Here is a 26,410-nt window from a genome sequence, read left to right as displayed (position 1 = left end):
GCTACATATGGCTAACAAAAATGTATAACATACATAGCTGACAATATTTTAAGTTTTACTAAGAATTTTTACCTACATTACTTTATTTATATAGAAGAGTTACTTTGGAAATTGGCAAATTAAACAAATTTGTCAGCACTTTTTTCTAAAGTAACTTTTTTTTTTTTTAATATAGCTTATATACAAAGGTTTGAATACAGACATTCAAATTTTGTGGATATATCCTAACCTGATATAAAACCCTATACTTATTAAAACTTGTGGATTTAAGTTTCAAATAATGATCCAGAATACTAGAATGTCCCAGCAAAGTACAAACTATTCTAGATGCTATTAAACTGGAAAAACCAACAGCCTCTTGTCTAAGAAAGAATCCAACTAAGCATGGAGAAGGTCATCATAGTTCTCTATATAACAGATTTTTCAGGCCCTGGAAATAAAAGAAACTTTTTTTTAAAATAAAATTGTATACTACTTAACAAAATAAGCAGATAAAAAATTTTAATGCAAGTCTATTTTCTCTAAGAAAAACAGAAAATCTAATTTTGTTTTTGTTTTTTAATTTCTTTCCAATAAAGTAGGGCTTTAAGGAGAACTGGACTTCTGTAAGTTCCAGCCACATTAATAACCAGTTCAATTGACTTAAATTAAGTCACTTTGCTTCCATTGGTCTCAATCTCATCTACAAAACAAGGAGAATGAACTATATATCATTATATATATAGTGCTAATTCTCTTCATCCATGGAAAAATACATAAGATAGTATTAAGACTTCAGAGAGGTAAAGAATTTTAGAGATCTGATGCAATCCTAATCTCATAAGTAACGAAACTAAAGACTAAAGATTGTAAAGGGTTATAAAACTGCATAATTTAAGAGCACTGGTCTTGAGCAAACATAGATATGCTGTCCAATAAGATGACATTAGTAACTCCCTAAACTTCAGTTCTTTATAAAATGAGGATAATATAAACCCAAGATATACCTCACAGGCTTCTTGGAGGAAAAACACTTTGAAAACTTACAGCAATATACAAAGGTGAGTTATTAATATTTGCCCAGGTTACAATATTATTAGTCTCAATTTCCAATGTTGTTTCTACCAGACTAGATTCGCTGTATCCAGAGTCTAGGAAATATTTTCAGGATAATATATATTTTGCTTATGGTTAAGAAAGCAACTTGTGAAAATAAGCAAATGAAAAATCACATAACTATAGAAACAATTCTGTGACTGAATTCAATATATTGTTATATTTCATAATTCCATAGATAAGAGTTCTTCTGTCCCATTAAACGCCAAATTTCTCTATCATTGATCTTTTTCCAAGAAGTTTTGTCTAGACTGATCATAAAGCTGTTTTATTCTTGACTTACCTCAAGATTAAGAATGCTTATAATTAACTTTTTAAAAAGGATGTTTATTATGGTTTCTAATTCCATTTGACTATATAATCCCAATCATTCACTTCTCACTGACATCTATTTGCCAATGATTTTTATAATCCAATTTTATATTAATTTTTTTCACTTTCTCCTTTATCTTTTCACACAGTCAAATAAATGCAGAGGTTTTTATTAGTCCACAACAGTCCATACTCAAAGAGATTACAATTCTTTTGAGGGTATAGATTGGAACTACATAATTTTCAGAGGTAACTATTTTTAAAAACTAATACTATTTTCAAATGGTTATGATTTTGATGACAATTATTAAAGTTAGCCTAAGAGTAAAGACTTCTTAGGTAGTTTAACTTCTGCCTACATTCAAATTTAAGTGCATATTCAGAATAAAGAGTAGGGGGAAAAGTGGTAGGAAGAAAATGATTTGAATATCTTTGGGAAAATCAAAAATAAAGAATCATAATCATGAACGAAACATACTATTCTGCCATAATTTAAAATATTCTAGACCATGAATAAGTTTATTGCAGCAATATGGCTACCAAGAATTTTAACCAACTTTCTATATTACAAAATAATTTGGGGAATATTTTGTAAATGTGGTGACAAAGAATAATTTAGCTAAAGTTTATAGGCAGCTAAAGTTAGTAGTTATGGTCATAACAGGAAAGTGACAAAATTAAATCATTTAACTATATTTAAAATAATGAGAGTACATAAATATAATTGCAAATGTTTCTGATTTAAACTCAGAATTAGAAATTCAGAAATAAGGCTGATAAGGTGAAATTTTGAGGTAAACATGTCACATCTAAAAAAGGTAAATGAAAAGGGTAAATATAATCATAAAAACTCACCATTCCTTTCCTCAAATATAAGAGATGGTCCACTTTTTGAGCCAGACCCACAAAATGTAATCTAAAGGAGAGCAGAAAGGCAGTCTATTCTCTAGGTGTAAGTTGGCCTTATGTCAGCCATCTGTTGAGTAAATCTGGGTCAATCTTGCAATTCCTTAAAAAAGTTAAGCTGCTGGGACTTAATGCCACTCAGATCCGGGAAATGAGAAGTAAATCCTCAAAACCAACCCAGCTTTTAGGGGGGAATACTAACTAAGCTAAAAAGTCAGGGCTACATGGTACCACTTCATGTAGTTCAAGGTCCATTTTCTCCAAGATGTCCTCTTCTTTATCTGGCTCTTGTCAATTTAGTGCCACATACCAGGCTAGGGCCAATCTAAATGTTACCGGAATTCTAGGGGAATTTGCAAATACGTTGGGCTTCAGAGTGCAATGTTGTGTGTGGGAAGATTGGTTAAGCCAATCTTTGACTCATAAGCCAATCTTGCTCCTACTGCTTCCTCAAATACTTTTTCCAAAATAATTTCATATTGCCATTCATACTTAAAAAAAAAAAAAAAATCAACTTGCCTGTGTTTTCTTCCTGGTCACTACAGTGAAATATGTAATTTGCAGGCCAGGTTATAATTTATACAAAGAGAATAGCACCAAACTGCCTTACCTGCCTACAGCACCACTTGCAGGGGAGGGGGAGGAGGCAGTTCTCTATGTTGGCTCTGTGCAACGCTTCCTCCTCTTCTGCAAGCAGTGCTGATGATGCTGTGGAAGGAAGTCGCATCAGTGAGACTGGGCTAGATAAAAGATGAGGATATGTTTTGGTAGGAGGGCATTAAAAATTGTTTATATATACTTTTCTTTACCTTATCTATAACTAATATAACGCTATAACTACTTCAGGGACATCCTATCCACACATGTACAAAATAATTAAAGAATGTTAAGTTTTTGAGGACTCAAAAAAGCTGAATCTAATTGTTGTCAATATATAAATCAATATAAATTAACATGAAAGTGGGTCTTTTAGAAAAGGGCTAATAATATATTACAGAAAGAAACCTGTTCCCCCCCAAAAAAAATATATAGTTAAAAAAATAATTTAAATTTTAATTACAGCCTTAATTCTGAATTTCTGGATTTTCAAGTATTCCAAAATATTTAGAAATGCATTTTGATTCATAAAATTAACAAATAAATTTTATAGAAAACAAGTTATAAAAATATTTCTTAATATAGTAACTTAAACAATTCAACATAACTAAAGCATAAGTGAGAATATACTATATTAAAAATGCTTAAAATACTTTAAAAAACCCTTTTATATTAATTGAATAATAGCCACAAGCAGCAAATGCTCAAATTATGTGAAATTAAATTAAACTTAAGAATGATCCTGTGATGAGCCCTGAAGAACCACAAGACACTTGTTATATTTGCTTTATCAACCAAATAATTGTATTCATAACAAATTCATCATACAGTTAATTTAACTTGTCTAAGTGAAAATAAGATGCACTATATTTGTACTATGTATTCTCAGGAGGCACATTTCAATTATTCCTCTGATACAACATAATGACATTTAATTATGTTGTAATCTTGTGAAGAAAATTTTACATATATTAAAAATGCAGAGATTTAAGTTAAATTATTGTTAGCATCTATGAATCTTCTAAATAATTAATTGGTCCACAAAAAATATAACTTGTCAGTATATAATACTGAACATACAAGATTACCCCCTAATTTGCTGATTAAAATTTTAACACAACTTTTTAAAAGTTACAAACATTTTAGTAAGAAAGTTAAGTATTTCATTCAACTTCTCTGACAAGAACCTTCTAATACAGGGAGAGAAATCAATTGTTTAAAAATATAAAAAGTAATTAACTAAGCAACACCAAGTCTACAGAATAACAACTGAAAGTTCCAAACTGAGAGAAATGTAAAATATAAGTTTAAATATTAGCAGTAGTGCTATTTTTTCTAGTTTTTTATGACTTCATGTACATATCACTAGAGAAACTATAATTTAAGAATCCCTCATAATACCAACCTGTATAAATTGATACAGCATGTGTATATGTGTGTCTTTATGTGTATGTATAAATAAGGCAAAGAAAAGAGATAGTAGGATGAAAAATTATTTAAAAGTAAAATTAGGAAGTTTTTTTGGTCAGTTGACATTTATCTTGTGATACTAGTTATAGAGCTGGGTACCTGAGCTCTAAAATTCTCTCAAGAACAAACACCTAATATTTTTGTGACAAGTTGTTTGAACATTCTCAAGTTAGATGCTTTTCTAAATTATTAAATTATACTCCAAAAATTCTTTTTTAACTTTTTTGATATAAATATATAAAAAACAATGCATGTAATCAACATCATACTAACTGTACAAGTGCAAAATAGTCATGTAATCCCTTAACTTCAAATCTCCTGAAATGTGAATACTTGTACTACCTACTTCACAGGGTTGGAATTATAAAAATTAATATAAATATTAACAACTAATATTAAAATTCCATAAGAAATACAACAGAGGATACTAACCATGTAAAACAAGGTTTACTCAAAAAGAAGACAATGACAGATAAAACATTATTTCAATTTTCTCTGAGTGCTCATTTACAAATAAATTAACTGCATCAACTGCATTTTTACATTTTAATATTTCAACATCAGTTTGTGATTTTCATTATTTTTTTTTTTGTAAATTACAAAATTCAGTCACAATTTTGTGAAACTGAAAAATGTACCTACCTCACAAAACAACGTAAGTTTGTCATCTGGTAAAAGACCATTAGCTTCATCAAGCAAAAAATCTCTCCTAATGAATTTTTTAAATCCCCAGTCCTTCCCTTGTACAAATCGATATGCTCTTTGGCTTTCTAGTGGAGAAAGGAATAAAAAAAAAAAAAAATTCAGGCTTCACAAACAAAGTTATTCTTAATGATAATGTGGCTACATGAAATCTATAAATATAACTGGACAATCATATTGAAAATTTCAAAGTTATGTAGGTCAATTCTTTAAAATTGTCAAAAAGGGCAAATGCATCTTCATTGTCATTTTAGCATATGAACATATGTATGCATATCAAATCCAGGACTCTTTGGTTTCCATCATAAACAGACCGTATTGAGCAAAAAGAATGAAATAAAGTATGAGACTACAAAGAACAAATTTAACACTATATAGGATAAAAACATACAATAATAACACATCAGCACATGTTTATCAGTATTTAACACTACTCAGAAATACATTGAGTAATATTTTTCTACAATGTCTATTATACCATTACCTCATAAATTTCTAGAATTTCAAGCATTGGGATCCCATCAAATGTTATGAACCTTGGCCATTCCCAGAAAGCTGAAGTGTCTTCATCATTTACCTTTCAATTTCCTGAATCTTAGCCCAAAATAAAATTTATTGATACTGCTATTTTAAATACCATACAAAATTTGTGAAGTATGTATTAGGTATGGCTCTGGGAATAGGTGTCTATTTTCTGAAGATCAGAGTGATTAATTATGAATTATGAAGTCTGGTGATGAAATGTTTTTGACATGACAGTTCATGAAACTAATTCTAAATAAAAAAATGATCTCTACTCTTGTGTGGTCACCTTCTAAGTAATGACAGTAAGAAAGGGGGGAGCCAAGAATGCTAAGTATTTTTAAACCATGAACAAACTTTAATTTCATGGCTGGCATTCCAAATCTGCGATCCTTATTTAATAACAAAAAGAGTAAACCAAGTAAAACTGACATTCTACTTAAGAAAGTTGCAGGTAAATGGAAAAATCAAGGAGCAAAGGAGTTGGCAGAGGTTTATTACAAACACACAAAAGTTACAAGATATACTACTTTTTGAGACATTCACTTACAGTTTATTTCAAGACTGATGGTAAATGTCCAAAGGATTATAAAATTGTGCATACCCTTTGAATCAGAAATGACACTACTGGGTCAGTATCCCAAAGAAATCCTAAGAGGGTAAAGAACCCACAGCTACAAAAATGTTTGTAACAACTCTTTTTGTGTGGCAAAGAATTGGAAAATTAATAAAAGACCATCAGTTGGGGAATGGCTGAATAAGTTATGGTATATGAAAGTAATGGAATATTATTATTCTATAAAAAATGATGAACAAGCTGATTTTAGAAAGGCCTATAAAGATGTACATGAACTAAATGCTGGGCAAAACAAGCAAAACCAGGAATACACTGCACACAGTAATAGTAGTATTATGCAATGATTGACTGTGATAGATTTGGTTCTCAGTGGTTCAGTGATTCCAAGGCAATCCCAATAAACTTTAGATAGAAAATGCCATCACAACTAGAGACAACCATGGAGACTTTTAAATGTAAATCAACACATGCTATGTTTCACTCCTCCCCTCCCCCTTTTTCTTCAGTTTTTTTCCTTCATGATTTTTTTTTTCTTTTTGTTCTGATTTCTCTCCAAACATGATTTATGAAGAAATATTACTTTTAAATATTTTTACGTGTAACTGGGGAAAATAAAAATAAATTAAAATGAAAGACTAATGCTAATTAAGCATTAGCAAAAAAAAAAATCGTGAAAATAACTACAGCTTTAAAAAAATAATAAACATTAGTTATTATGGCTAAGGTGGTCCTACTATTCTATGAAGTATCTGATAAGACTATTTCCTAAAGTCAAATCAACATACTTTCTAATACTTAGTGAAAAAAAAGTAGGGAAAAATTGGGATGGGGAATAATAAGTGGCAAAATATAATTTAAAAGAAGGAAATAAGAGGAAAAAAATTTGTATTTTACTAAAAAAACTTAAATAGCTTCATGTGATGAACACTTTCTCAAAAAGTAGGAACAAAGAATGAGACCAAAAACTTTTTAATAGACAGAACACTTAGGAGTTATCTTACAGCTGATTACGTAGGCAAAGTGAACCATCAATTCAATAAACTGAAGATCAGAATTTATAAAAAGGAAATAAGGAAAAGACATAGTATGCAACTAAGAAAATTTAACCCAGAATTATTTAAGCTCCTAAAAATGAAAAATAAGAAAGGGACAACAGAAATTACATTGACATTATTTATAACAATTTAATCAAGATATTAAACCAATATATATCAATGCTCATAGAGTAATTGCTTTAAAAAAAAACCACCTAAATCAACAAAATCTAATTTTCTTATCAAATGGAGAAAAATGGCTGCAAATGACAATACCAGATCTAAATATGAGTTCATCTATAAAATATAACGAAAAAGAAAAATGGACAATTACAAAGAATATTGTCTCATAAAATAGAGAGAAGTAGTAAACAAAACCAGTTTAAATAAAATATGGCACAATATCCAAATAGACAAAGTCATTACAAGGGCACTCTAGTAAAATTATCAACACACACCCACAAAATGGGGGGAGGAGGGTAAAGAACATTGCAGCACTTCATTTCTCCTTTATGAATAGTGGAAATATCAAACTTAGACCCTAACATACAATCCCTATGGCAATAATACATAGAGAAGATCTATCTGGAAGATTATACAATCGTTATACCAAAGAACGAAAAGGAAGATAACTGAGGAATTGAAAAATCCTTAAAACTTGTTAATATCTCCCTCTGCCCAAAAAAAAAATCAATGAGAGGATTTCATTAACCACTGACCTATATATATAACTATTCTATCATGTAAACAAAATCTTGATGAAAGTTGGCTATATAAGAATTGATAGTATCTTTCAATGAGGGCATTAAATAAGAAACAATTAAGCTTTTGAAAACATGATTCAATAACAGACCACATCTTTACCATCTCTTGTAAATGATGAGAAAGATACAAAGAATACAAAATATCATGCTTACCATTTGTTGATTATAAAAAAGATTTGACTTTGTGGACAAAACATCATCTTTATAATAAAATGTCTCCTACTATTCATACAAGATTAATTAGAATTCCTTGAAATATGTTATTGACAAAAACAACACTATTGAAAAACCTTCTAATAAACTCACAAAAGATATGAATTCAGGTCTTATTGATTCTGGGTCCAATATTCCCTCCAATATACTAGATGAGAGCATACCGAATTGCTTTTAGAGAATTATTAAGACCATCTTGCTAACAACAAGTTCCTGTAAAAGTATAAACCCATCTTTTCAATACAAACATATTGCCAGCCCTCCTATATAGCAATGAGATATAAGAGGCAAGGAAAAGGTCACTGTCTATGAAGAACTGTAGATGGGTGTCACATAGAGGATAGTAAAAAGGCATATGGTCGGAATGAAAAAATAGTAGTATATTCAAGAAGTAACTTTGAAAAACCAGAATGAAATACAATATTAAGGAACTATATGACAGAATAGAAGATTAGTCAAATGGTAAGGACAAACAATGGCAGGTCAACAACCCACCACACCAATGATTTTAATCTGTCAGGAGAAAATGAGAAAGCCACTGTTAGATGAACCTTTTGTAGCAAAGTTCAAAAGGACATGAGTCACATAGGATGGGTACTGATCTTCACAGTCAGAGAGTATTTGAGAAATGATACAACAAAATCCACTGGGTGTGAGTTTTGAACAAGAAAAATATTCTTTAGAAAACTTTTCAACATTCAGCATACTGAGATAATAAAATGGATAAATTATAACAGAATTTATGCTTAAATATTTTAATATGTAAACTTTGATAATGGGAAGAATTTTTCTATTTGTATTTCCCCATTTGACAGAAAAACAATTAAATAACTCATTCTTACATAATCTAATTTAAAATATTAAATATAATGTGAAAAACAGAAAACTAGCAATATTATTTTTATGATCTACTATTACATATACAAAAATGTCCTTTTTATGTAAAGAAATACTTAAGAAAAATATAATGTTTAGGTTTGGAAGATACTCCAATTAAGTGATTGTAAATTTCAGCATTAATCCTAAAAATACTGAATATATTAAGCACAAAAATAAGCTCTATTACACCATTAAGCACTATTAAGTCTATTACACTTATACACTACATAAAGGTTTTTTTTTTTATTACTTCATATGCAATGCACTTCTCACCTATCTTTATGAAATTATGGACTTCAGTATTACAGGTGTTGCTAGAGTAATCCTGTTTTAGTAATAAGACAAAGTAAATGACTAGAAGAACAGAGAAAATAACAAAAAATATCCAAATCTTTCTAGTTTAACTGTGTTTGCTCAAACAACTGATGATTTAAAAAAAAAAAAAAAAAAAAAAAAGGACAACAAACCATCTGAATAATTTATTCTTCTCTTGGGTAAATGATTTGCTTTACTTTTCCAGGTAATTCAGTTATTTATAGTACTCAGAATATAATAATGGGAAATCTATGCCTAATGGTAACTTTTCAGGAGATGAGCACTAACCAAACAAAAATTTTAGGATATAAAAGACTATAATAATGATTAAAAAAAGAGAAACTATTCAATACTCATTTTGCTTCTGTTGTTCCCCCTTCCAAAGAGAATGATATTTGAACTAGAAAGATTAGGAGTAGCTAAAGGAATATGAAACACAAGATATGCAAATAACTTAAATAAGTTATAAGTTCAAGTCACCAAGCCCAAACAAACTACATCCCAGGATAACAAAATGTATATCTATGATGGTTCGGGGCATCAATAATATCTTAAAGATAGAGGAAAATGAGAGAGGTAGTAGAAATGGGCAAAAAATATTTTGATTTTCAAAAAAGGAAAGAGACTGGAATATGCATATTATGAGACAATGAATTTAAATTAAACCTTGGGTAAAATTACATGATATTTTCTTAAGAGGAGATAGGGAAAGGAAATAAGTATCTATATACCAACATACCTGTGCCAGGCACTGGGCACTAAGTATTTCACAAATATCTCATTTGATCTTCACAATAATGTTAATAGGTAGGTGCCATTATTACTATCTTTATTTTGCAGCTGACGAACTAAAGTAAATGAAGTTAAGTGATTTGACTAATTAACTAGTAAGTATCTATGGCCACATTTTAATCCAGGTCTTTCCAAGTTCAGGACCACAACTGCTCTTTATCCCCTGTTACTTAGCTGCTTATCTTGATAAAAAGGTGATAAGGAACTTGTACGGTCTCAACTAAAAGAAATTGTAGAGATCCATCTTTTTTGAAAAGACTAGATGAAATCCTGCAGGGATAATTTACCTATATGCTAGCCAAAGCATCTGAGACAGTCCAAGTTGATTCTTATAAAAATAAGGAGAAGAACATTAGAGTGGATTCTAAACTAAGTGAATAATTTTACCCAAAGAGTAGACATTTGAGTCAAGGTCAATTTAGGAGGTGGTTTTAAGTGGTTGAGTACAAAGGAGCTCTTCTTTATTTACCATATGCTATAAAGATTTTTAAAAATGCCTTTTATGCACAGATTGTCAACTACAAGTTTACTAAATAGGTTAAGTTATAAGGAGGATAACTAATATATTAGATATTTTACAGGAAAAAAATTGAACAATAACGCTAAACTGAAGATAATAAAATACAAGGTAATATTTCAAAATTCTCCAACTGAATTTTTTTTTTTAAATCAACTTCATAAAAACACAGGGAGTACTGATTGGAAGTAGATGATATCTGTGTTCAAGCAATTAAAGAAAGGATGATCACGTGGAAAAGGAATTAGACTATTTGGCCCCAAGGGCCTAACTATTTGGTGATAGTTACAAAGTGGAAAATTTAGGCACCACATAAGGAAGGAATACCTTATAATGATAGTTATTCAAAACTATAAATGGCTCCCTTCACTTGAGATCTCATGGGAAGAGTAAAATGACATTTTACTGAAAATACTATGGAAGAGATTTTTAAATAAAGGTTAAACTAGAAAGCCTTTGAATTCCTATTATGTCTCACATTTTAGAAAGATGTGCAGGTGAGCATGTGATGTGTACTTTTAAAGCATTAGCCAATTACAAATAGCTTGATATGTTATCAACTCACAATTTTTTGCTATCACCTAAACCTAATCTTAAATAAACAAAACAAAACAAAACAACAACAACAACAAAAAAAAAAAACCCAAAACCTTGTTGTCTTTGTTTTTTTGTTTCAGTGGTGCTGAGAAAGGTTTGAAAAGATGATAAGGGACTCAAAGTCAGGGGAAGTAGGAAAAATACAAGAGTGACAATGGGATTCAATTTAATTAACATAGGGATTTCCTTATGTTACTCTCTGTAAAAATCACTTACCCATTGCTTTTGTTTCTTCCCTTTTAGCATTTAGAAGGGAAAATTTGAATTTTGCTCGAACTTCACTTTTGGGGCAGCTGACTAAAAGCAAATATAAGGACAAGTAGTCTTTACTTTCATCATCTAATCCCTTTGGATTTACTCTCAGGCACCTAAAATAAAACAAGTTCATATGGAGAAATGTAAGAGTTTAAAACTTTATTTTAAAGTGAGCTACAATGAAAATATCATTTAAATGACATCTCTACTAAGTCATTCACAGTCCTTTAATTTTTCCACAGTACCATGGATGACTTATTCAATTCCTTACTGATGCCTACTAGAAAATAAAAATTAGCAATATAAAGTAATTTATGACAAAGTCTTACCATTTCATTTTATCATTTGGGCCTGATGAAAATGTAGAACTTTTTAAAACTTCACCCATTTCTTCTCTACAAAAGCTGAAGTTATTAATGGTCCACATGTAGGAAAATTTTACTACTTTAACCTAAAAGATTAAAAAAAAATTACATTTGTAAGCTTTTTCCTGCACTTTTCATACAACGTTACAGAGCTTTTAAAATGGGAGGGTTGGAGAAGACTTAGATCTGTCATGTCATAGAGAGATCATAATAACTCCTTCTACCAATACATATCTATACATTCTCTGCAACCTACACATCTAATAGAAATTAAGATTGATAAGAGAAAGGACTTCATACAGGCTTGCCAAATTTCCTAACCCACTATATATTTTACCTCTCCCCCAGAAAATTAGCAAAATTCTAAAAACTATTTAGAAAATGTTCAGAGTGGTCTTTTCAAAAGTCAGTTATATTATTATTTTAAAGCTTAAATTAAGATATTTATGAAAGTGTACTTGCCTGTGTATAACACCAACTTTCAGCTATAGGGCCACAGGTCATCTCTCCAGGTGGAGGTGGGGTGGGTACCCTAGACATTGCCATTTTATTACAGGCTTTTATTATCAGGTCAGTAATCTATACTTCAGTACTTTACCTGTAAATAAAATAGGTTTATGTCAGCTTATTCAAAAGTTTATTAACTAAGACAACAAATAAGCAAAGAATGGAAATACAGCAGATGCCCATTATCCTTTTAACTGATTTTCAGCCTGGAGAATATTTTACTTGTATAGATTTCAATAAACAATGTTATGGTAAATGGAATCTTTTTTTTTTATTATTGAATTCCCAATTCTTGTAAGTAATCAACTCTTAAAATGATCTGGGCTTTGATTGCTTACCTTTCCCTTCCCCTCAGAAATCATACTTAGAATTCACTGCTTTGTCTTCTGACAAAGCCCCTTGAGGGACTCAGTAATGATCTATTATTTAACTTAAATGTGTTATATGTGTCAATTCATTCTTTTTATTTATCCTGTCTCTAGCTACACAAATTTCAATACATTAATATAATGTAATCAATACTGTGCTATAAGAAATGATGAATGAGTTAAATATAGAATAATATGGAAAAGATCTATGTAAACTGATACAGTGAAAAAAGCACACAAGAAAAAATACAACTGTAATAATGTAAACAGAAAGAAAAAGCACATGCTGAAAAATCAAAAGTTAATGTGATATTTAGAACAAGCAAGGATCAAAAGATATATATATATATATAAAATAAGGCCTTGCTACTCCCCTTTGCAGATGTGGCACATCCACAAGTAAGGCACATGCATTTTCAGACTTTTTCAATATATTAGTCACTTAACTGTTTTTTTTTTGTTTGTTTGTTTGTTTTTTGTCTTTAAAATTGCTATATTTTTATAAGGGGTAGTTCAAGGTAAAGAAATACTCCTGAATGGGACAAAGTGAAGATTTCTCAAAAAGTCTATGAGATGGAGTGGGTCAGACCTTAGGCCTAAGTTTCAGGAAGTCACGTGATCCCTATTCCCAGAGGGCTGTAGGGCAGAAATGGTCAGACCGTAGGTGTAAGATTCAGGAAGTTACATGTCCCACAGGAAGTAGACAACCTTGCTGATCATTGGTCAATGGTTACTTCCTTTTCAATCTATCCAATGAATCCAAGTCTTTTGCTATGTAATTCACTTCCTGTTTCCCTCCCAGGACCACACACCATGCTGGGCTGCTCAGCTGGTATGCATGGACCTCTTCCTTGCAAGAACTGAATAAATGCTTCCTGTTTGTATCTGAAGATGCCTCTGAGTAGTCAATCTAGGTAAAGGGTGTCATCTAGCACCCCATCCCACACATTATGCTCCTACAAATGAAGCTGAGAATCTTTTTTAATTTTCATTCATACTCCAAATAAGACTTGAGCACTGAAATTAAGACAAAAAATTAAAAGTATCAGCAGTTAACTAAGAATAACCACATGTACTAAGGAAATAAGCTAGTTGAGTAAAGAATAATGAAAAGCAATAAATAATCTCCAAATCATATCTGAGTATATAGCTATTATCTGTCAACTTATAAAATAAAATTACTTATAAAAATAATAGTCATTTACTTGTTTAAAGTAGTATTCTCAAAGAATTTATAATCTAGATGGGGAGACAGAACAAATAAAAAGGATGAATTAAAACATATAGGATAGTTAAGTTTCATAATAGATCATTACTGAGTTCCTCAAAGGGACTATATTCAGAAGACAAAGAAGTGAAGTGTAGGCATGGTTTCTGTAGGGCTTGAAGGAAAGGTAAGTAAATCAAAGCCCATGGTCATTCAAAGAATTGATTATAAGAATTAGGAATTCATTTAAAAATAAAAAACACATCTAAGATTCCATTTACCATAACATTCTTTACTAAAATCCTTACAAGTAAAATATTCTCTAGGTTGAACATCAATTAAAAGAATAATGGGAAATTAAAATACTCCCAGAGGGGAAAGCACCAAAGATTTTACTTCCCTTCTCCTTAGAGAAATCACTGTTTGGGGGAAAAAGAGGAAAAAAAAAGAAAAAAGCTAAATACCTTTTTATATCATAATTAAACAAGAGTAATGAGGATAATTTATTATCCCAGAGTATTTAAGTATGATAACATCTACTGTAATGGAAAAAGGTTGCTGATAAATAAAACAGTACCTTGATGTCAAATGGTTCATTAATCACCTAATGAAAACTTGGAACTAAGGAAGGAAGTAGAGACTCTATAGCAATATTATATGTGAATGGGGTCTGACCAAGATTATAGCTACAGAAACAAATTTTAAAAAGCAGGTTCCAAAGATGTTCTTATTAATAGACTATCTGTACAACATGGTGGTGGATGAAACAGAAGAAATTTTTAAATGGCTGTAAGAACTCAAGTCAAAAAGAATTGGAAAGATTAAAGTCCTAGATTCTAGAATTACTTACTACCTGTAGAATTCTGATTAAATTATTTTACATCTCTAGGCTTCCATTATCAATAAAGTGAGAACACTGAATTAGTTAATTAATTAATTGAATTTCCTCCCAGCTCTAATTCCTAATTTTGAGCCAGAGACAACCAGTCATCAATAGCACAAAAAGAACCACAATCAAGAAGAGGAAGGGTTTAGGTGTAGGAATCATTTGCCTATTAGATAATAGAAGAAATTATAAAAACAAATTCTAGAAGGGAATGAAGTTAACAAACAGAAACAAGATTCAAAAAGACACTTTAAACAACACCTATAGTTAACAAAAAGGATCACATGAAAAATGAGAAGACACCTCAAACCTACTTCTTTGGAGACGTGGACAGTCCAGAATTGTGATATCATGCATATTCAGACATTTCTCATGTATTATTGTACTTTCCTGGTTTTTCCCCCCTTTTCATTCTTTTATTTTTTTTTTTGGGGGGGGGGGGAGGGAATATATGGCATCAATCTCTGGGAGAGGGGGAATGCTGGGAGAAATTTCGTTGATGTTCAAAAAAACCACTATCAATAAAATTTATTTTAAAAAAGTAAAGTTTTCTCAAAAAGACTGGGTTTTTTAAAGGCTGTAAAATTTAAGAAACATTTTTAAAACAATCACATAGGGTAAAAATAGAATATAGAATAACAGGTTAAAACTAAGAACTGCCAAAAAAAAAAAAAAAAAAAAAACACAAGTTGCTTTCATATTATCAGATGGGAAAAAAACTTTTTTTCACAAATTTAAGAAAATAATACATTATGCTTTAGACTTTGGTACTGAACAACCATCATTACCAATCATATATATACCAAGATATAATAGCTAAATCCATAATGGAAAAGAAATTTCAAAAAGACAGTACTATAATACAGTAGAAAGCCATAGCATTCTCCTCTCAAAGATGGAAAATTCTAACATTATATTCATTAGATTTTGGAAATTATTAGTTCTTATATAGCAGAATGGGAATAATAAAGATAAATGTTCACCTACAAAAACACAAAGATCAAAAAACAAAAACATTAAATGTATATACACAAGTTAATAAAAAAGAGAAATTTAAGTATCCAGCAATTAACAGAAATACCAATTTTAAAAGTGTTCAAAAGATAGATGCCCAAGTGGAGAATAAGTAAAGATAGCCTCAATAATTTGTGGATCAAAGCAAAAAAAAGAGAAACAATTAACAACTATGTGAAAGAAAATAACAAGGAAGAAAAATTTGTCCTTAAGAGAAACATGTATCAACAAAGTAGAAAAAGATTAACAGAACATTCGATTTAAAATATATAACATTAACAAAATAAATGAAAAACAAAATTTGAAAACTTATAAGCCTAATATTTTTTAAATAGATTTGTAAAGTATATTATTATACTGGGTTTTTCTTCCCTATATGTTATTTCATTTATTTACACTTTTTTTTTCTCTCTCTGAGAATACTGTAAATTCACTTTGTTGTTTAAAAAAATTTTTTTTTGGTTTTCCTCTTAAATTTTTTATTGAACAAGGAAAATTTATAATGAAGGAAGATCAAAATAATTATCTAAAAATACTATAATCAATTTTTATGTGGAAAAGGAGAAAGAAAGATGGTAAGCTAATGAATTTAAAAGAAAAACTAAAGTTTAACAAAGAACATGCAAGATCATCTGTATTTATAGAAGGGATAATGTTTGATTTAGAAAATAACAATTTCCACCAAGAAATTAAATGATTATTAGTTTAAGTAAAATGGGGCAATTAAAAAATGTTAATCATTATTCCAGTAGAAAAATCATTAATAGTCCTGTAGAAAACAGGAATAAGAAATTGCATTAAAAATAACCATGAAAAGTTAAACATGGATTCCAAAGAAGAAACAAGAAGATATCTTCTTCTCTTCTTTACCAAAATCCAGGATTATAAATGTCAGATGTTTTTGGTGTGTACATTAATTCAGAATTGCTTTTCCAAAATGTAGGTGATTAGTTTATTATGTTAATATGTTAGTTATATATTATGTTAGTTTATAATTCACAAAAATTTGCAAAAGTAATGAGTTGAAATCAAGATAAATAAGGGTACTGGGTTTATAACACAGTGACATTTTTATAAAGGTCTTCTTAACTCTGATTTGGTATAAGAATTCAGTATATTATTTAGATTATATTATTCTTTAATTTAAATGATCATCATGGAAGAGCAAATGAACCATCAAAGTAAGAACCAGAAATTGTTCTATTGATTGTTTGATTTTAGCCTTATTATATATACCGTATTAATTTGTTCATTTTAAAACTAAGGTTAAACTATGCTAACATAGGGATTGGGGGGAGCAACAGTCTAATAAACCACTAGTTCACTTGTGATCTCATCATCATGGAATGAAATATTCCTTTTAACAATAGGATTCTATAATTGACTAGCCAAGTAACTCTACCTAAAATTCAACAAAGGGTGAAGAAATTCACTCATAATACTAGGGCTTTCTTAAGTTATCTTTCCAGATAGAACACAGTGAATTTCCCTAACTCTCACCTCACACAAAATTCTACCTTTCTTTTTTCACTTTTTGAGTAACATCCTTTACTCTGGTCCTTGTTTATTTCTTGTCTGTGATATGCTGAAGCCTACTAATGTCCATTACACGGATCTTTCCACTGCCTTTAGTCAGATCCTCAACTTGAGTTTTTCATGGTGTTCAATGTCTCATACACACATCAACAAAAGAGGAATGGACTTATATTTCAGAGAATTGTTTGAGGTTATTTAAACATCTAAACTTTCCAATTTCCCAAAAGTAATCCAAACTTCTCTCCTCCTCCTGTTGTCTAATTTTGGTCTAAATTTTTTTCTTAAGTGACTGAACTGTAAAGATTATCTTCCTCAAATTCCTACTCAAACACGTAAACAAGTTATCTATTCAATAACATGACAATCAACATTCATCTACTAGATTTTTACCCCCCCCCCCCCATGGATAGTTGAGCAATAATTTAAGCATAATCCTGTACTTCATTTAGGGCATTAAAATATTTCTGGTATTAATAAAAAATGAGAAAAAGAAAATGACATGCAATTAAGACAAATATAACCTGACCTATTTTAAAGAGTTACTTATTAGAAAAATGAGAAATAGAAGGAAAAACATCAATGAATATCACAAGAATGCAAAAAAAAAAAAAAAAAAGCCAGAGTAAAACAGTTCATCACTATTAAGCTGAGAGAAATATCAATAAGAACAATGTCAGTTTAGAATATAAATTCATTTCTAATACATTAGAGAAGAACAGTTAGAAACATGTTTTTGTGTTATAAAATACAGAAGTAGTACAAGGATAAAAGTTTCAAGAATGCTCATTTAAAAACCAAATCTGGGAGTCAATCAAGCCTAATTATAGATTTCTTATTCAAAATTATTGACAAAGGAATCAGAATTTAAAATGTAAGAACTGAAAGATGCCTTTTAAAAAATATATTAATTTAGTCCAATCCTAATTTTACAGATAAAGAAAATGAAGTACAGAAGAGGAAAAGTGTCTTTCTTGAAAATCCTAGAAGCACGTTAAAAAAAAAAATCTATATAAATTTATATATTATAAAACATTATTACCTTGAAGGCAAGAGTATTTTCTGTTTTTCATATTTCTTTTTATGCCATATACATAAGCCCCTTATTTAGTGGCTATTGAATGAGGAGGGGAAGGAAGGGATGTGTGTATTTTTTTTGTTACAAAGATGTATTCATTAAAGAAACAAGGATAAAGTAAATGAAAAATATCCAATAGAAAGAATAACTTTTTAACTTTTTTGTGTCATAGATCTGTTTAGCAGTCTTGTGAAACCAATCAATGAATAAATTCTCAGAAAGTTTTCAGATGTATAAAGTAAAATATAAAGGAATTATAGTTTAAAAAAAATACTCAAAAGGAAGCCAGTTATACTGGAAAAAAAAAAAAAAAGATGTAATCTTTTTCTCGCACTCAAGTTCATGGAACCCCTGAAATCTATTCCCAGATCTCTTCTATCTGTAGATCTTAGGTTACGAATTCTGGTCCAGAAGAAGAAGAAAATATTACTTAAGAAAAATTCTAAGGGTCTGCATAATGGTTTGTTCCTCTAATTCTAAGCAGTTTTTATCATTTATGTGTGTGGAAAAAATCAATTATATGAGACATACTTGTGTTCAAGGAGTTCAAAATCATCAGGTACTTTTGCAGTTTTAAATGCTGTTTTCTCTGATAAACCACAAATAGTTACCTATATTTTTCTGTATTTGAAGTTGAATGATTTTAAACAAACTTGTCTGTGGGGATTCATAATTAAAAATAAAAATTACTGAAGTAGTTGCTATAATTTCAAAATAAACCTTTTTCACAGAAACAGTTAAAAAATGTTTTCTAGTACCAGGGAGAAATGTTTGGTTTAAAAAGTTATCACATAATCACAGCAAAATATGTGTGCAGCCAATAAAACCTGGATTTTCTCAGTTTTAAGTACAAAACTATTTTAGCCTAAGACTATACCATCTGTCAAAACAATTCTCCAATTAAAGAAACTATTTAAAAATCAATATAGTGACCTGAAATGGAAATGGTCTTCAGCAGTTTGAGGTTTAAAAATTTTTAGTTGTTTACAATCCTCCTCAGTCTTTCCAATTCACTGCTATGCATAAAGTTAAATTGTATGGCCTGTTTGTGTATGAATATATTTAAGTGGTGTATCCAATGCAAGATTTATATTATTAGAATATTTGACAGGATACATGGCACTAACTGCACTAACTTTTACTTGCACTGGTAGTGTCTTGTATTTAACTATTTTGAATGGAAGAGCTTTATTACAAAGATTTACACTTTGCAAGAATTTAAAGTCACCTGCAATACACCATAAAATTTCTCAACCAAATTTTTATAACTAACTTTAAAAACTATGTGATAAGTGCCAGAATTGGAATAAGAAAGACTCATCTTCCTAAGTTCAAACCTGGCCTCAGAGACTTACTGTGTGATCATAGGCAAGCTACTTTAACCCTGTTTGCCTTAATTTCCTCATCTATAAAATGAGTAGGGGGGTGGGGTGGAGGGAAGTCAAACCACTCCACAGTCTTTGCTGAGAAAAAATGAAGTGTGTGTGAATACCCTTTGATTCAGCAGTGTTTCTATTGGGCCTATATCCCAAAGAGATCTTAAAGGAAGGAAAGGGACCCACATGTGCAAAAATGTTTTGGGCAGCTCTTTTCTTGGTAGCAAGAAACTGGAAACTGAGTGGATGCCCATCATTTGGATAATGGCTGAATAAATTATGGCATATGACTATTATGGGATATTATTGTTCTTTAAGAAATAATCAGCAACAAGATGATTTTAGAGAAGTCTGGAGAGACTTACATGGACTGATGCTAAGTGAAACGAGCAGAACCAGGAGATCGTTGTACAGGGCAACAAGATTATACAATGATCAATTCTGATGGACATGGCTCTTTTCAACAATGAGATGACTGAAGCCAGTTCCAAAGATCTTGTGAAGAGAGCCATCAACACCCAGAAAGAGGACTGTGGGAACTGAGTATGGATCACAACAATAACATTCTCATTCTCTATTGTTGTTTGCTTGCATTTTGTTTTCTTACTCATTTCCTTTCCTTTTTGATCTGATTTTTCTTGTGCAGCAAAAAAATTATATAAATGTTTACACATATTGGATTTAACATATATCTTAACATGTATAACATATATTGGATTGCTTGCCATCTAGGGGAGGAGGCGAAGGGAAAATCTGAAACACAAAGCTATGCAAGGATCAATGTTAAAAAATTATCTATTCATGTTTTGAAAAATAAAAAGCTTTTTTAAAAAAGTGAAAATATAAAGCGTGGCAAAGAAGAATTAGAAATGACTGAAATGGGAATGAACAACAAAATTGGGGTGGGAAAGTGGTAATATAACTAAGAAAAATACATCTCACTTTACACTACTGTGTTTCTGAAAAGAAATGGTAAAATAACTTTTAATAAATAAAGTATTATCCCATTTTCATTAGTTTAAAAAATGCACATTCCTGATATATCTTCAAGTAGTCTGGGTTTCAAATACAAAACTAAAGTTTCTTCCTTCTCCCCATATTCTTTAAATATGCACTTTAAATACACATAGGTAATGTTAAGGAAACTAATTTGAAAACAAATTTACTTAAAACAAACTCTCATCCTTTACTATATATACAGTAAATAAGGTAGCTTCAACAATCCTCTCATTACTCATTATTGATGCTCATCATTCAGTGCTCACAATTCAAAATCAATAAAGACCAGCTATATAAGAAGAAAACAAAAGCAAATTACTGAAATAAAAAAAGAGAAGATTATACTGATAGTTATGATGGCAAGAGGGTATCATACCTTTTAAGAAATGTCTAAAGAGCACCAGAATGAATAATAAACAAAGAAAAAAAAAAAAGATCCAAAGATAAATTAAGTCTTTGCATCCAGCCCAGATATGCACAAAAATGCAATCAGAAACTACAAACACTGAAAAAGTATTTCCTTTAAAAAAATAAAGAAGGATAAGCAAGCAGAGGAAAAACAGCAGTCCTAGGAAATATAACCCTGATTCAGAAGTCCCAGGAGGGTAAGAAACTAATCAACACCTATATCAAGGAACATAAGATCAACCAATATCCTGGATCAGGGAAAATCAAACAGATCTCACAAAAGGGACAATAAAAGTTTCCAGCACTCTAAACACAGTGGGGAAATTCATTAATGGATCCCAGAAATGAAAGGTCAGGGACAAAAAGAGCCCAACCAATCATCTCATCCACGATGGTGGAGCATAGTAGTAACAGATCCAATTAGGAAGACTAAAAGAAAATTAATGAATGAAAGCACCACCAACAAAGGACACTTAAGACCCAAACCCAGATAAAGAAATTAACAACCACCAATGAAAAAAATCGCTTATTTGCAGTGAGGTCTACATAAAGTACTATACTGAAAAGGAACAATTTTTCAAATGTTCTTAAAAATGAATGATAACTATAAAAGATATGGTATATAAAATGTTTCACAGAAAAACTGGAAGGAGAATAAACAGTTTTAGTAAATAATTGTACAACTTTCCTCAAACAACAGATTCCTTGAAATTTAAATTTCAGAACTCCATAAGACAGGAAGTATTTATTAGAATTAAATTAATTTTGTGGGTGGTGCTATAATAAAACCATCCATCTGTTATATTTTACACATAAGCAGCTTACCTTTTTTCACTGATACATATCCTTGACAATCCTTGACATATCCTTTGTGGGTTTTTTGTTCTTGCTATTACTACTTATATGCCAATCAACTTTAGTCATTAGTTTTATGTTCTACAAATTTCTACCATGCTTACCTTGGGATTACTTGCATTTTTTTTTCCCCTTTGGAATACATGATGTTTCAAGAATCACCTATCTACTCTCACTGGAAGAATTCTAATTCTAGACGGTATACTAGAATCACTGAAAGCCAGTCTTCTCTCCAAGTCACTGTCCATCTACAGTACCTGACCCAAGAAATATACACTAATGAACTAACCATCCAACTGTCATTATTTTAGCAACATACATTTTTCATTTACTTGTTTCTTACTGTGTGAAATAACACTTGGTCTTATCTGAGAGTACAATGTCATTGGCAAACAGCAGAATCTGAAAGACTACTATCTAAAGAGTATCCTCCTTCCATTTGGCTCTATGCAGGGCATACTCCAAGAAACTGAAGAAATTCTGCCAAGCATATGCTCATTCTCAAATGATTACATAAAAGTATGAAGGAAAATTATAAATATCAGACTCATAAACAGGGAAAAGGAGAAAAAAAGAATTTTACATTTTATAATCACAGTTCATAAAAATGAACATTCTATAAAAAAAGGAATATAAATGATGTGTAAAAGATACTTTTGTTCAATTCAACAAATGTTATATGAAAAATCAAAAATGAATGTTGTAAAATCATATTTTACACCAAAGAAATGACCATAAATGATAAATACTTCAAGAATATGAAGAGGCAATATTCTAGAGAACATCTAAGGTATAGTCACATAAAAACCAAATCATTACTAAAAAGAAAAATGCAAATTAAAGTAATTCTTATGGTTCCAAATCACTCTCTTCAGAATGATAAACTGACAGAAATGGCAAATGTTAAGAAGGGTCATGGAAAAAGAGGCACAGTAATACAGTGTTGATGAAACTGTGAATTTATTTAAAAATTCTGGAAAACAATTTGGAAATATTACTGAGCATTCCTTTTGGCCCAGCAATGCCAGAACCAAGCACATATCCCAAAGAAAAAAAAATTTTAAAGGCTCATATAAACAAAAATAGTAATAAGTTTTTTGTAGCAGAAAGAAACTAGAAACTAAAGTAGTGCCCATAAGTTGAAGAATGGTTAAACAAATGATATATGGATGTAATAGAGTACTGTTGCGACTTAAGAAATGACAGAAGAAAATGATTAAAAGAAATTCAGAAAGACTTGTTTAAAGTAACCTTGGAATGATTTGAGTAGAACCAGAAAAACAATTTATACAGCAACAAAATTTTTAATGAACAACTTTGAAAAAATTAACAACTCTGACCAATGGTAATAACCAACAATAATTTCAGAAGACCCATGCCGGAACATCCTGACAAAGGGATGACAGACAAATTTAGGGTACATAATAATTTTTTGGTCATGACAAATGTCTGAATTTTTTTTTAAATGAAAAGAGGGATGGAATAAAACATGGTTACTGAGGAAACAGGGGAAACCAGCACTGATCAATGAATGCTAATAAATAGAAGAGAGGCTTACACAAATGTCTGCTAGTGAAAAAAAGCAAAATTTGATAAATGCTGATTATGAAAGATTTTCATTTTCTAAAGATGACATATGCAAATGTAATCAAAGGCATTAGGGCATTAACAAAATTATTAATTGGCAAGTAAAATATTTAATGATTAAATAATAGAAATAATACAAATATAGTAAAAAAAAACTATATGTACTAGTAAAAACTATGATATTCAATTGCTGTAACTGAAAATTAGACAAATAAATTATGAAATGTGCTTTTGAGCTACTAAATCTTTATTATAATCCCAAATTATTAAATGAGGGGCATTCTTTTTCCAGCCTTCATCAATAAGATCAATATTTTCAATATCCATGAAAAGAATATATGAGGGAACTTGAAACTTCAATTGGGGAAAAGAAATTAATTTGTTCTGCATGGACCCAGAAGCCAAAAAAAGTTGAGAAATTGCAAATTTAGATTTCCTTACATTAAGTCTCTTTATACATATTACTAGATTTTAAAAAGAAAAGTAAAATAATTTAGTCTAGGGACAATTTAGCCACAGACACCTGGGCTCACAAATAGACTTTCTATCACTGAATAATTAATAACAATTCTTTTGAGTTCAGCCATTCAACTATATCTAACATTATCATCTTAGTTTTACATTTGTCAATCTTCTTCACAGGGATACCATGAGATATTTTCTTCTTAAAATCTAAGTAAACTATATCTATAGGATTGTGCTCATCTTCCAGTTTAGTAATCTTGTTATCTTTGCCTCCCTCCCCTGCCCCCCCCCAAAAAAAAAGGAGAAGGAAAAGAAAATTAGGGTTAAGTTTAGAATAACCTATTCCTGACTAAACTATCAAAATTACCTCTATATAATCAATTTCCTCTTCTAGATGTTCAATATCTCTATTATATGAAATTTTATTGAAATCTTAGGAAACTATTTTCATGTGAATGACTATATTTATCCTTGAAATTCAATTTAATTATCTGTTAAAGATAGGACCATAATGTAAAGTTTCAAAGAATCATAAAATAACAAGTTTAAAAGTGACCCAAGGCTAGTTTTACCCACATATGGAAAAAAATTCTTCCTATAAATGGAGAACAGGTGTTTTACCTAGCTTTTTGTTTGAATGATATGTGGTAAGAGGATACACAATGAGATAGTCCCTTCCATTTTTGGAGAGTTATTATTAGTAAAAGGTTCCTCCCCTCTACCCCCTACCCCACCCCCACAATAGTCTTAATCTTTTCAATCTCTTTTGCTTCCGGAGTCAAGCAAAACAAGTTTAATCTATTCTGGAATATTTAGGAATCAAAGACTTACTCACGGTTCTAGTCCACATATTGTTTTAACTTTTTTGGGAAGAGAAGGGAAGAAGGAAGGAAAAAGGTTAATTGTCTATCAATGTTTTGATATCTCTCCCATTTTCTATGGTCTTGTAAATATTACTGACACTGAGTTATAGTAATCACATCTGCCAAGTTTTTCAATGCTCAAAGATTCAGTTTATCTGGGCTAGATGATCTTAATTCAAAGGCAACTAACTGCCTTCATATTTTCTTATCTTGGAATCAATTCCCTAGTCATTTTATTTTTATCATTTCCAGTAAAAAGGTCGTTTTTCTTTTGAGAAAAGGAGAAAAAATAAAAGCCAAGTAGCTGTCTTATCTTTGTTGTCAATGGGATAATAATCACTCTATCCCCCTCAAGAACAGGCCCTATTCCTTTTTTGATTTTTTAATCCCAAAATGGATAAATTTTTTTTTGAGAATGCCTTCTAAATATATAACACTACTTCATCCTCCTTTTTACCTATCTTATTTCTTTTCAATACACATATTCCAGCCATGTATTTCATCCTATTAACTCAGAGTTATATAATTGAGATCAAACTTGTCTCCTTCTTTTATGATACCGAGTTCGTTATTGATTATAAGTAGACTTTGGGCATTTGTATATAAATGTTTAAATTCAGAGATTCTACTATCTTAGATGCCTATGAACTTAATAGTAGTTTCAACTGCTATTATTTTCACTGGAGCTGTTCTCTATGGTATTTAGCTTGAAATAGATGTTCTTTGGGAAAAAAAAATTTTTAAGCTTTTTATTTTCAAAACATAGGTATCACTTCCTAACTGTATGACCCTGGGCAAGTCACTTAACCCCAACTGCCTCAGCAACAACAATGTGTGTGTATGTATGGATGGATAATCTTCAACATTCACCCTTGCAAAACCTTGTGTTGCAATTTTTTCCCCTTCCTTTACCCCCCTCCCCTAGATGGAAAGTAATCCAATATATATTAAACATGTGCAATACTTCTATACATATTTCCACAATTATCATGCTGCACAAGAAATTATCAAAAAGCAAAAAAGGGAAAGAAAACAAAATGCAAGCAAACAACAACAAAAACAGTGAAAATACTATGTTGTGATCCACACTCATGGATTCCCACAGTCCTCTCTCTGGATGTAGATGGCTCTTTTCATCACAAGACCACTGGAATTGGCCTGGAACCTCTCATTGTTGAAAAGAGCCATGTCCATCAGAATTGATTATCTTATAATCTTGTTGTTGCCATGTACAATGATCTCCTGGTTCTGCTCACTTCACTTAGCATCAGTTCATGTAAGTTTCATCTTCCAGGACTCTCTCAAATCATCCTGCTGATTCAGATTATTTTTAAATTTAAATCCCTTTTGTT

The 26,410-nt window shown here is 30.5% G+C and overlaps 1 protein-coding gene across 3 annotated transcripts in view; it reads right to left on the bottom strand.

Annotated features, from left to right (window-relative positions):
• Window positions 1-26,410, bottom strand: part of SPOPL (speckle type BTB/POZ protein like) — a 105,192-nt gene that overhangs the window by 21,511 nt on the left and 57,271 nt on the right. For all 3 annotated transcript variants that reach the window (XR_007951956.1, XR_007951955.1, XM_051985809.1), the window contains exons 2-5: window positions 12,375-12,510; window positions 11,877-11,998; window positions 11,509-11,660; window positions 5,023-5,150 (exon numbers count right to left, since the gene is read on the bottom strand). Coding sequence is in view for 1 of the 3 variants with exons in the window: in XM_051985809.1 (XP_051841769.1) it covers window positions 5,023-5,150; window positions 11,509-11,660; window positions 11,877-11,998; window positions 12,375-12,458 (486 nt within the window). In the remaining 2 variants the exon portion in view is untranslated. The remainder of the gene's footprint in view (window positions 1-5,022; window positions 5,151-11,508; window positions 11,661-11,876; window positions 11,999-12,374; window positions 12,511-26,410) is intronic.

The sequence above is a fragment of the Antechinus flavipes genome, chromosome 3 (assembly GCF_016432865.1).
Source record: "Antechinus flavipes isolate AdamAnt ecotype Samford, QLD, Australia chromosome 3, AdamAnt_v2, whole genome shotgun sequence".
Lineage (NCBI taxonomy): Eukaryota > Metazoa > Chordata > Mammalia > Dasyuromorphia > Dasyuridae > Antechinus > Antechinus flavipes.
This window is presented reverse-complemented; position numbering and strand designations above follow the sequence as displayed.